At 35.3% G+C, this 12850-nt stretch overlaps 1 protein-coding gene and 1 long non-coding RNA gene across 3 annotated transcripts in view; both read left to right on the forward strand.

Moving 5' to 3' along the window:
• The window catches only part of LOC107625548 (sterol 3-beta-glucosyltransferase UGT80A2), a 12877-nt gene extending 1155 nt beyond the window's left edge, over positions 1-11722 (forward strand). The window contains exons 2-14 of one of the 2 annotated variants that reach the window (XM_021116057.1): positions 4242-4450; positions 5110-5346; positions 5854-5965; positions 6325-6495; positions 7507-7570; positions 8003-8060; positions 8152-8329; positions 8664-8794; positions 9387-9489; positions 9561-9637; positions 9943-9990; positions 10273-10422; positions 11303-11722. In XM_021116057.1, the coding sequence (XP_020971716.1) occupies positions 4242-4450; positions 5110-5346; positions 5854-5965; positions 6325-6495; positions 7507-7570; positions 8003-8060; positions 8152-8329; positions 8664-8794; positions 9387-9489; positions 9561-9637; positions 9943-9990; positions 10273-10422; positions 11303-11470 (1706 nt within the window). In that variant the 3' untranslated portion in view covers positions 11471-11722. The remainder of the gene's footprint in view (positions 1-4241; positions 4451-5109; positions 5347-5853; positions 5966-6324; positions 6496-7506; positions 7571-8002; positions 8061-8151; positions 8330-8663; positions 8795-9386; positions 9490-9560; positions 9638-9942; positions 9991-10272; positions 10423-11302) is intronic. The other variant, XM_016328214.2, reaches the window with a different exon arrangement.
• LOC110268930 lies at positions 7-2036 on the forward strand. The gene is made up of 2 exons (XR_002357678.1): positions 7-1692; positions 1800-2036. It is a non-coding gene; the product is annotated as an uncharacterized LOC110268930 (long non-coding RNA).

Here is a 12850-nt window from a genome sequence, read left to right on the forward strand (position 1 = left end):
AAAGCTTCACTTAGTGCCAACCTAAGCCAAGCATTTTTGAGTTTCTTAAGCTACACTCATATTTGTTGTTATTTTCCGACAGTGTTTGTTGATCTTATGGTACCCTTCAACTTATAGTTTTCTAGATGTGGTCACTACTGTTAGTACATAAATCATCATAATGAAAATCCCTAGGATGGTTCTCTTGTAGCTTTTACCTTTGATGGTGCAATGATTGATTTGATGATGTGCAAGCTTCAGCCCTTCACCAGGCCATATAATTCAACCTTCCTTCTGAGGTGCTTGCATCTCCAATGTTATCAACCTGCCCTTGGTGCCAAGAAAGAAAGTAAAAAATAATTGTTGTATAGGTTTCTATCCTACTCAACCCAGGACTAGTTTCGTTGGCTAAGGAGAGAAAATGAAAAGAAAGAAAATAGAGGGAGACGAATATGAATTTTTTTTTAATTTGGTTGAGTAGAATAGTGAGTAAAGCAAAATGTTATTGTAAGGTATCTATATATATGGAAGAAAAATAAAATACAAGGATAGAATTGTGATTATAAATATATGCATTTTCTCCCCACATGACGACAAAAATAAAGCCTTATCTCACAAGGTGGGGCCGGTTACATAGATCAAACAACGTCATTGCATCTTATTATGTATTATGTCTACAGTGAGATAGTTCACACAAAGATTTCGCTTGACCACTTCATCCATCGAAACATCCTTATTTCGGCCATGTTGGACTATGTTCATGTTCACCCTTTGCTGCCCAACACTATGCCACATACAACATGGCTGTTCTAGTGGCAATATGATAAAGTTTACCTTTAGTTTTAAAGGTACTTATTTATTGCTTATAAAATCCAAAACACACCTCCATTTTCACCAACATGCTTGAATCTTATGGTTTACGCCATCTTCTATTTCTCCATTGTCCTTAATAATACAAATAAGATACCTAAATATCTTTAGTTGTGGTAAAACATTTTCTCCAATTTTTTATCTTCTGTGTTAGTCTTTCTCCTTTCATTGCTAAACGTTCATTCCATCTACTCTGTCTTGATGCAACTTATTTGCAACCATGTACTTCCAAAGCTTATCTCCACAAATACAACTTCTCATTCAAATCTTCCTGTGATTTTCATAAGGACTATGTTATGGGGGAAAGGCATGCATCATACAACCTTCCCGTTCTTCTCAAAACCTTGCCTTGTGGTGTTCTTCCAAACTGACTTATGGTGCACTAGCATTAACCACATGTAAGGCCTCCCCATCTACAACCAATTTTAAAGCGATGATTCGGTCACTCACCTTTTTAACATCTACCATGTCCTCCTTCCATTGCTTATTAACAACAATGCCTACCCCATTTCTATTCTTCACCTTTTATGTATACCAAAACTTAAAACCTGAGGTGTCCAACTCCTTGGCCTTTGCTCCCACTCACTTTGTTTCTTGCAAGCACATAATGTTAATCTTTCTTCTTATCATGGTATCCACCACCTCTACGGATTTTTCTGTAAGTGTGCCTATATTCCATGTACTAAAGCGCGGCTTACCTTTTTCTTTGTAAAATAGGTTATTTACCCTCGTCCGTTCATGAAGATGTAGGAACCCTTGCTCATTTGCACTACATGCTGGCACCGATGTGGCTGGCCCCTGTTCATTTGACATTTTACTCGAGCCATACAGCGTCGCTTCCGAGTAACGACCTAACCTTAGTGCAATATTGTATTTGATCCATGTCATGAAAAGATCACAAAGTTTTATGTTTTCTGACAAAAGGCCTAATACAATCCTCTTTCAAACAGGCTTGGGACCTACTCTGTAGCATAGGTAGAGGTATTTTCTCCCCACACGAAAGAAGAAAATATTTTGACAAGGTCCACCTAAAATTTTCCTCTCCCCTTTTCTCTTCTATCATTTCCGACTTTGAAAGATTTGAACCCTGATCATTCTAACTTTGGAATATATAAACCAACTCGATAGTCGATCCCCATAAAAGATGGAGTTAGTTTGGCAGAACTAAAAATGGGTAGTTTGTTGGATAGGTTTGTTGACCGTTATGGGTGATTTTGTCGAATTAACCCAATCTTTTATATGTATTGAGTTAGTTTATATCCTTAGTGGTTAGAATTGTCGGCACTTAAATCTTTTATGATAAGAAATGAGATATACAACTTTTAAACTTTAAACACTCAATCTATCACCATTTATTCAAATGTTGTCCCTATACACTTTACTTCTCTAGTTTCCATACTTTAATAGGCGTACACTTTAAACTCGATGAGGCATTGACACACATATTTACAAACTATTGTTTGTTTGCACCCTAAGAATCCTCTATGTACGAACAAATATGAAAAGTACAGGAAGCCTGACAAAAAACACACCATAGTATTCTATTACTAATCATATTTGCATAATTACCTTAAATCATTAACATCTAAATCTGCTTTAATAGTTTCACTTATTATTTTCTAGATCTCTCTCTACCTCTAGCTATGGGATTACCTTCCATTTGATCTACTGTTCTTGTCCGCGTTTATGGCTCTTCCCCATATATGTGTATGAACCAACTGAGACAAGATTTTGCCATACTCTATAATAGGTGTTACTCCAATTCTATTGTCTAATGTGTCTAATAATTCACTGTAGCATCTTCACCTGTGAAACATTTAAGCCTGTTTGCTTATTGATTTGCATCTCCCTTCATCACTCCATCATTTTAGCTAATGGAATCAAGACTTAAATCTAGTGACTTGTAGTCTGATGTATTCTCTAATTTTCAACTCTAAATTTTACTTGTGTGAAAAGCATGTGCTTCCAAAGCTCGTCAGCCTACCATTAAATGTTACAAGGTGTTTTTCCTATTTCATAAAACAGATGTTGGCTAGGAAAAAAAAGAAAACAAATGCTAAAGAGAGATCTAATATGGTTCACCCTTTGTGTTGACTTCTAGACCATATCCCCCAAGAATCCGCTGTTAGCTTTCCTCTCCACATGCCCATGTTTCCTCCGAAGAAAATCCTTTTTCCTAATGTTATGCCTTGCCAAACCTTCTAAATCCTTCTAAAATATTATTTTATGTTCTTCTATCCTACTTGGGGTGAATAGGTCCTAATAACCTGAAAAGTCTCCCCTGCTTCTACAGACTTTAGTGTTATGATCCTGTGTGCTAGTCTTTTAACCTCAACCACATCATTCTTCCAATGTTCTTCAACAGTTATACCTCCACCCAGTTTCTAGTCTTTGCTTTACATGTGTACCAAAGCTTAAATTGTGAGATGATGTATTCCTTAGCCTTCTCTACCCTGCCCACTTAGTTCCTTGTTGACACATAAAATATTCCTCGTGTTAAGTCAACTACTTCCATTATTTAGGTGAGTGTGCCCATATTTCAAGGCTCAATGCACAACCTATCCTTTTGAACCAACTTATGTAATTGCATTCATTTACGAAATTTAGGAACCCTTGGTGCTTTTGCACTGCACTAATTTTCAGAAAAGCAAGCTTAATGGGATAGAATTAAGTGATTGGCCTCTATTTGTGTAAAGTGCATCAGTTTCTAAAGGTCTTTCCCTCTTAGAAATGTTGAGAGATTGGAAAGTTAAGCGCCATAGGTAGCTATTCTTTTGCTTAGTTTTGTTCTTGTATGGAGGATCTCTTATCCTCTATTTTGATGTATTATCCTTCTCGCCATCTCAATGCAATTCTTCTTTATCCAAAAATAAATTGCAGTGCACCTGGGCATCAATGTAAGCTATACAGTGCAATGCTTCCAACCTAGCATTAACACTATTCTCTCTTTCATCCATGTCATAAAGATTCTACAGTTGTTAACACAACCATGATCTTTTATTTCAGTCTGGGATCTTTTATTTCAGTCTGGGCATTGACTATATTTGCAATAAAGTTTGAGAAGGCAGAATTACCCTCTGTACAGAACATAGAAAAAGAAGCACTATCAATGAATAACTTCAATTACTTCAAATGACGATATTGTTTACTCCAAATATAGCCCAGATGCCTAATGCCTTCCAACAAACTTTCATATCTTAGAAATCTTTCATTGAAGGTGAGGGAATGTGCTCCAACATTTACGTGGTTTCCAAATAGTGGCATAACAAACAAATCCCAGACAATTAAAGATCTCTAAGCATTTTTTATATACTAATTCTCTTTTCTCTAATAATTCTATTGTATGCCTTAATATGCTCAATCTTATTGCTCAATCATTTATGAGCTTTAAGATGTCTTGTTTTCTACCCCTTATTCAGGCGTTGCTGGCAAGGGACTGTCTAAAGTGACTACACTGCCAATAAACATATCACATGAAGATAAATCAGAGTCAAGTTCAAGTAAGTTCAAGTTGGAGAGGTCAAAAACAGAGAGGCAGAGACATCTAAGGCCAGAAGATGCAGCTCAAATTTTTGATAACAAAGTGCCTGTACAGGAGAAGGTATACTATTTTGATCTATGATTCTATCCCATTCTTTCCTTTTCCTTTTGCCAATTATTACAGGAGCAGCTTATTTATGGGGTAGCACTGGTCCCCTGAAGTCAATAAATATTTTAATATGAATGGGTAAACTAAAATGTTTTATTTTGCAAAGACAGAGTGTAATTTCCAACATATCTTCATGAAATTTCGCCTAGTATTAGAAAAGTCAGCAAGTTTTGGATTATGGACTACTTGTCATCCTTTGCATCCAGTATCATGAGATTAGTGATCTATAAGATTTTGGTATTTGAAAGTTCAATAATACCATTCATTTCTCATGGGGATACTGTAGATTCCTTCCCTTACTTTTGTTCCACGTTTACTCTCTGCTATTAAGTATTAACTGGGCTCTTTGTTTTGCCTGGCTGTGCTCTTAGGTAATCATCAGGTGATCTTACTTATCGATCAAGGCATTAAAAAGTTTAAAAGACAGAAAAAGAAAAAGTTGTATCTTTGGAAAATCATGTGCTCCTGTTTTCTTTTTTTTTTTCCATCATTCTTATTATTCTCTCTCTCTCTCTCTTTCTCTCTCTCTCTCATTACTGTTGTGTCCTCTTTGTTTATTTATTTAAAATGTTATATGGCTGGAACTTCAGTTGATTTTTACAACTGTGCAGCTTAAATTGTTGAACAGAATAGCCACCGTAAAAGACGATGGAACTGTAGAGTTTGATGTTCCAGTAGATGTTGAACCTGAAGCTCTTGATACACAATCCAGACATGTACAAGATGTTGTTGATGATTCCCTTGATGCAACAGATCTTCAGTATATCCCACCATTGAATATAGTGATGCTTATTGTTGGTACACGAGGAGACGTGCAGCCATTTGTTGCAATAGGAAAACGCTTGCAGGTTTTGAGATATTTTCTTATATCTCGCTTTTTCTCTTTCAATGCTTTAAATTGTATATGATGCTTTTTCATATCATATGTTCATAATAAAACTGTTCTATCCAAAACATACACATGTAATTGGTAGAGCACAAAGAGATGTGTAGTCATTTATCAAAATATGTAATGCTTCTACCTTTAGAGACATCTTCTGTTTTCCCCAATTTTCCATTGGTTATGTGTGTGCGTCCTTGTTCCCTGATAAGAAAATTCTGAAAAGAACATCGAACAAATTAATAGAAAGGGGGTATTACAAACTCCCCAATTCCCATTACTTTCTTTCAGGCATGTTCTTACAAGTGGAGATGTTCTAACTTATACCCAAAAAAATCATTAAATAATACATGATTCTGATTGTTTTCATATGAGTAAGAACATTTTAGCTGGAACTCTTATAATGTTGTACTTTGTGTTTAAAGTATTATTGAAGCAAAGTTTGAGAAAATTCTTTTTACACATTTATGTGCAGGACTATGGTCATCGTGTTAGATTAGCAACCCATTCAAATTTCAAGGAGTTTGTTTTGACGGCTGGCTTGGAGTTTTATCCATTAGGGGGTGATCCAAAAGTCCTTGCTGGTTGTAAGTGCTATCAACCCGTGTATAAATTTCTTCTATTATCTGAGTGGCTTTATACGCAATTTTGCTAAATTTTTTGTATCTTTCGTTCTGTTTCTCTTAGCTAAGTTACCAAAAAAGAATTTACCTGTAAAATACATGTTGCTCCCCGTCTTTGCCTTGATGGCTAGTTATTATCCAGTTTAATTCCAATCTAAAAAATGAGCTGTTCCTGTAACATCATCCTTAAAATATGACATTACTGGATTTATTAGTTATAACTAAAGTACCAACTTTGGATCATGAGATTTTGTAATTGTTGTCTTTCTAGTTGTGATTCTCTATCATTTTACGTTAATAATTTTATATACTTTCTGGAGCAGATATGGTTAAAAACAAGGGCTTTCTCCCATCAGGACCTTCTGAGATTCCTGTGCAGCGAAATCAGATGAAAGAAATTATTAACTCTCTTCTTCCAGCTTGTAAAGATCCTGATATTGACTCTGGTGTCCCCTTTAAAGCAGATGCAATCATTGCCAATCCCCCAGCATATGGTATAACTTCCTTTGTCAGTCAAGTGTAGAGGATGTGCCTGGTTGAAAATTTGTGCATGAAAATTTAGGTTTTGAGTCAATGTTTTTACTTTATCAATTATGATTGTCTTTATCATTTTCATAAAAATGCTAACTTTCCATATCTAAAGTTATGTGCTAAGACTGAGTCATTTTCAAAACAGAGGTTCCTTCATTTTCAGCCCTAATTTACTCATATTCCATCTGTTTATGAAATCGGATTCCTATTTTGCTTATACATGCACATTATTATAAAATAAGAGCATGGTTAGCTTGATTTAATATGATATTTTAATCCTTAAAATAAATAGTAAACTAACAATTATGTCATGCTTGCATACCTGATCTTTTGATAATAAAAGACTAAGTAGACCATTTTGCCCATTTTATCATGACAATAACGCATTGTGTAGTGGATTGAAGCTTCTTGCTTTCTCAACAATTTGCTGATCCTTGCATATCTTGTCCAAAAAGTAGTTGTTAAAATAATGTATGACCATAATGCATTATTATGTATTTAATTCTCTTGCGTATGATGGATAATGTTTATGATAAAGCTACAATAAAAGACATTATTGTTAGTGTTATGAAACCATTATGTCTTCAGTTGATAGTATAATATCAGAGCCTTTGTTGGTAACCTATTTTGAATATGATGCTAGCTGCCCCATTTGGCTCAAAGTAAAGCCACCTTTTTTCCATGCTTCAAGCCCAAGGAGCCTTGCTAAGAGGGTATATTAGAGATTTAAAACTATTTTTTGGCCTCCTCCTAAGTTCTAATAGATGACGGCAGGAATGTGTTAAATCTCATATATTTCTTCTTCCACCTATCTAAACTTTGGATTACTGATTTCTATACCACCACAGTTCTTTTACTTTTCTCGGTATTTTAATCCGATTTCTTTCTTCCTTTATTATGAGATGAGTATGTCCCGCTGTTTGATGTTTTCTTTTGTTAAATTTTGTTAATGCCATTGTAATATGCATCTTTAGGGCACACACATGTGGCAGAGGCACTGAAAATTCCAGTTCACATTTTTTTCACAATGCCATGGACGTAAGTTTTCATCTCTGTAATGTAATGATATTGTTTATTATTTCTTTACCCCTATATAAAACTTTTGAGCAATTAACCACCTTGGTCACATTTGTAATGGACTAATATAAACTTATGCAGTTTTTTCCCCATAATAACTGAATTCACTAGTGGTAAACAACTAACACTAGGCACAAAGTGCCTGATGCCATTAGTTGTTGTTATTATGAAACCAAAATTTTTCACCTTTTATAATTGAAATACTAATGTCAATTTTTCTGAGGATCAAAGTGATGTCACAGTATCTTTTGGTGATTAAAATTTGTATTTACTCTTATCCCTTTCTCATCCTCATGTATTATGATTCCATTTGGTTATTTTACAGTTGGTTCTGTTAATCTTAGTTTTCCCTGGAATTGAAATCTGCATTTTATGTACTGTCTTTTTCTCCAGGCCAACTAGTGAATTTCCTCATCCTTTGTCCCGTGTAAAGCAACAAGCTGGTTACAGAGTTGAGTTTGTTAATAAGCTGGTTCTTGTTATCACTGTGAATTTTATTGCCTTGATGTCTAACTAAATATTGATTGTTTATAACTCTTCAGCTTTCATATCAAATAGTGGACTCATTGATTTGGCTGGGAATACGAGACATGATTAATGATCTTAGGAAGAAGAAGTTGAAGCTGCGACCAGTCACATATTTAAGTGGGTCGCAAGGCTCTGATAGTGATGTTCCTCATGCATACATATGGAGTCCTCACCTTGTTCCTAAACCCAAAGGTTGTTGGTTTAGATCCCAATCTTTATATTTTGTATTTGTAGTCGTTGTGACATGCAGTTCACTTGTTATCAATACTCATCATTATGCATTTGTCCCGGACACCAACGAAATCAACATTAAATTGTTTTGTACAATGAAGATAAGTATCTGAACCAATTTTGGAGAAAGCTTCCGCATTTCCTTTTATAGAATAAGGCTTCTAAACTCTCTCTTAGCTGGTAGTGATTTTATTAATTGGTAATTCAAAGTGCTCTTTGTAAAATAACCACCTATGAGATTTTCTTTTTACTTGATTCTTGGTTTCAACATTCAATCTTGTGTTTTGTTTTGCAGATTGGGGACCAAAAATTGATGTAGTAGGGTTTTGTTTCCTTGATCTTGCATCAAACTTTGAACCTCCTGAGGCCCTTGTAAAATGGCTTGAAGATGGTGACCAGCCTATCTACATTGGATTTGGTAGCCTGGTGAGTGTGTTTACTTTCATCGACCTTGTGCTTTGAAATTTGACACGTTGAAGAACTTGATAACAAAGATTGAATTGTAGGTTGTTTGCTGACTGGCTCATATAGTCTCTAATACCTTGTTGTGAATAGTCTCTTTGGTATGTTTAAACTCTAAGACAGGCATATGAATGTCTTTAATATCTTATATGAATTATCCATCAATTAATATTTTTTATTGCTAGATTTTGATTTATTATGTCTTGCAAGATGCTGAATATTTTCACTTTGTTTTTGTTTGCCATGTTCTATTGACATGAAGCTTTGTAAAACTTTAACTTAAAATTCTGTAGCTTGTTTACTATGTTCTTGGGGAACTATTTCATTAAGTGAATTGTTTGAACATTTTCGTTTACTGACTTTCAAATTTCTTGTATTTGACTCCTGGAAAGTATGTTGATTATGCAGCTTTTGCTAACATGTCATGTGTTGCATATAATGGTTGGTAATAGACGATTCACGTCATAATTAATAATGGAAACAAGCAATCAGGTTATTGTTATCTGGGTAGTCGTAAATTGAATCTTGTTCTTTTTTTCACGTTTTCATATTCCAGCCTGTTCAAGAACCAAAAAGGATGACAGAAATAATTGTTGAAGCACTTGAGAAGACTGGACAAAGGGGTATCATCAATAAAGGATGGGGAGGTCTTGGAGATTGTAAGAATATTGCATATTTTTGGTTTTCTATTGTAATAACTTTTTTTTTAATTAAATGTGTACCTTCCCAGTGGCAGAACCAAAGGAATCCATATACTTATTGGATAATATCCCTCACGACTGGCTGTTCTTACGCTGCAAGGCTGTGGTGAGATAATCTAGTTTGATACTCTTAGCTCGGCAATTTTTTAAAATAACAATGACGTTGAAAAATAATATAATGGTCAATTTGTTTTGGAAATTCTCCAATACGTTGAAGTGTTGGCCTTGTAAGCACGTTGGGCATGTGACTCAGATAGCCATGTCCCTAGTGAATTATATTTTTGTCTAGTATCATAATGCAGTGTTGTAGGTTTATATACCTTTGGTTTCTATTCATATTCAAGTACAGAACCATTACCTACTTTTATTCTTCGTGTTTGAATTACAAAATTCTAATATTATTGTTTTCAGGTGCATCATGGAGGTGCAGGAACAACAGCTGCTGGGCTGAAAGCTGCTGTAAGGAATCTACGGCTTTTTAAATTTTCATTATAAATAATATTTGAATCATAATAATTACATGGTACAAGTTTCAAAATCTATTTAGAGGGATATCTCTCTGATATGTAGAGAGATTGCAGAGCTTTGCTCTTTTCTTTCTTACACTGAGGATATCTAAATCTTTATCCTTCCAACCTCCATGTAATATCAATAACTTTTTATAAATAATATTTCTTCCTTTATAAAAACAAAACTTTTTGAATACTTACTATTTGGTGTTTAATAATTGGTATGTTTCAGTGTCCAACAACCATTGTTCCATTTTTCGGGGATCAACCATTTTGGGGCGACAGAGTACATGCTAGAGGAGTTGGTCCTCAACCTATCCCAGTTGATGAGTTTACACTTCCCAAGTTGGTTGATGCAATAAAGTTTATGCTAGATCCCAAGGTAATACTACTTTGCCCAACATATATTTTGCTGTCATGCAAAAGCTAGGTTCTCAGTGCCTGCTTCTTTGGAAGTTAGCAATCTGGCTAGATTTCAGTATGCATGGGCAATGTTGTTTGCAACACTGCAAATTATTATTGCATCTTGTTGAATGTGTTGATTTTGCACTCAAAGGTAAGATTATGAGATTATACACAACAGTTATCTTATGTAAACCTGACTCACTTTTACACCTTAGGAACATGTTTGAAAGGGATTAACTGACTGTTGAACAATGTGTTTTTGGTCGTAAATTTATAATTAACAATAGACTTTACTGGTTGAGATTGTACCTACATCCCTGAGTTTGGTGGCAACTTCAAATGCCATTGACCCAAAGATCAATTGGTAACACTAGGATTAGAGAGGTTTCTCAATTGTATTTAAAGGTGGCTGTGGTTCCTCACTCATCCAACTCCATCAAACCCATTTTCCACGTTAGAGCCATTATGATCAGAACCTCGGGTATCAAATTATGGAAAACCAAATGAAAGTGTATTGGACCAGTAGGCACATCCAGCTGTCTGTTTCCTGTTTCCTGTTTCCATATCAGTACTATACGAAGAGAATTGTTTAATATTGTCAGGACCTGTTGATTTGAAGTTGCTAGGTATTGCATCAATACTTCTGGAAAATTTTTAAGGTGTTCTCTGTCTGAGCTGTAGGCTATTCTTTCTTTCATATGCTTTTTCCTTGTTTTCTTCCTCATCCTCAGATCTAACTGTTGATAACTGTATAAGTTGTGTATCTCAATCTAGTAGTGGTTGAATTCGTCTATAGTTTTGTTTGACGCATTCTAGAAGATCATAAACAATAATATAATCTCATAATGTAATGCCAGGTGAAGGCTCGTGCAGTTGAACTCGCTAAGGCCATGGAAAATGAGGATGGCGTGACAGGAGCTGTCAAAGCATTTTTTAAACAGCTTCCTAAGAAAAAATCAGAGCCTGATTCAGAGCCTCTGCCATCAAGTTTTTTCTCCATAAGTCGATGTTTTGGTTGTTCCTGATTCAATGCAAGTACGTCAAACCCTAACCACCGGTTCATGTATATTGTAAATTACATTTATTTACCCGCATCTATGATATGTAAACCCTTACCTGCATTTTCGCCTGCATGCTTCTGTTCAGTGTTCATAGTTCATACTAATTCAAGTATTCAACATCGGCTTCAATATGTTCAATTAATGAGTGTCTATTTCACAAAAATGTAAATTTCCCGTGCGTTTTAATTGATATAAATCCGGGAAAATTTATTTGTATGATCACAAATCTAATAAGTCATATTTTCAGATGATTCACGGAAAAGTTTGTGGACTTTATAAGCAAGTCAATTTATGTTAAAGAAAACAGGAGGAATATACTTTGTAATGTCTAAACTATTTCGAGATCGTTCCGTTAGGTAGATAATGGAAAATCTGAACAACATGAACAATGAGCTAGAAATTTAGCCCAATAAAATATGAAAAAAAAACACTTCTACCCAAATTACCCAACTAAAAAATCTCATTCAATAATTCAAAAATTATACTCTAATTTACCAAAGAACCAATTTTTTTTCCAAATCTTCTGTCGTCGCCGTCAACTCCTCGCCCTCACTGCTTGGCTTGTCACACACGGTCACTAGCGTCGTTTATCCTTAGTGAAAATAACTATTTATTTAAGGATAAAAATAATCATTTGCATTCCTAATAAATTGAACATCGAACATATTTTAATTATATATAACTAAACACAATCCAATCAAATAACCATCCAAATCAGAATTAAAATAATCATCCGCATGTCTACTAAAATAATCTTTCTAAACTAACTATGATTGAATAACAGAAACGATGGAACTCATCAAAACAATTAGAGAGAGAAAAAAAGTAGAATTGGGATGGTAGAGAGTGGGTGGTTGAACTTGAGGGCGTGTTGCTGGTTGGCGAGCTGGAGGTTGCCGCTGACAAAGACAAGCATGCCGCTGGCGGCGGAAGAGGGCTGGCAGTCAATGGTAGTGATAGAGTGAAGGCACTGGTTGAAAGGGAGATAAGTGAGTTTGGCGACGATGTTCTGGGCGCCCTGGATCTTCTGGCTTTCGACGGTGAGCATGGAGCCCTCCTGGTAGAGGTTTACCAGTCCGGCGCGGTTGTTATCGAAAGTAGCATAGTAGTGTTCAACTAACGGTTGGGGAGAAGTTGGCGCGGCGGTGAAGGGCAATAGCGGAGCAACGGTAGTGGTGTTCTGTATCTCCCGAGCTGTGTAACGACGATGGTGTTCTACGTCTCCTTGGCTGTGTTGGTGGACGTGAGAGGGAAGAACGGTGATTATGGTAGAATTAGGAGTAACCATATGTAGTATGAATATACTTAAATAATAATTTTAATTTTTAAATTTTGAAATCTGTT

The sequence above is a fragment of the Arachis ipaensis genome, chromosome B02 (assembly GCF_000816755.2).
Source record: "Arachis ipaensis cultivar K30076 chromosome B02, Araip1.1, whole genome shotgun sequence".
Taxonomy (NCBI): domain Eukaryota; kingdom Viridiplantae; phylum Streptophyta; class Magnoliopsida; order Fabales; family Fabaceae; genus Arachis; species Arachis ipaensis.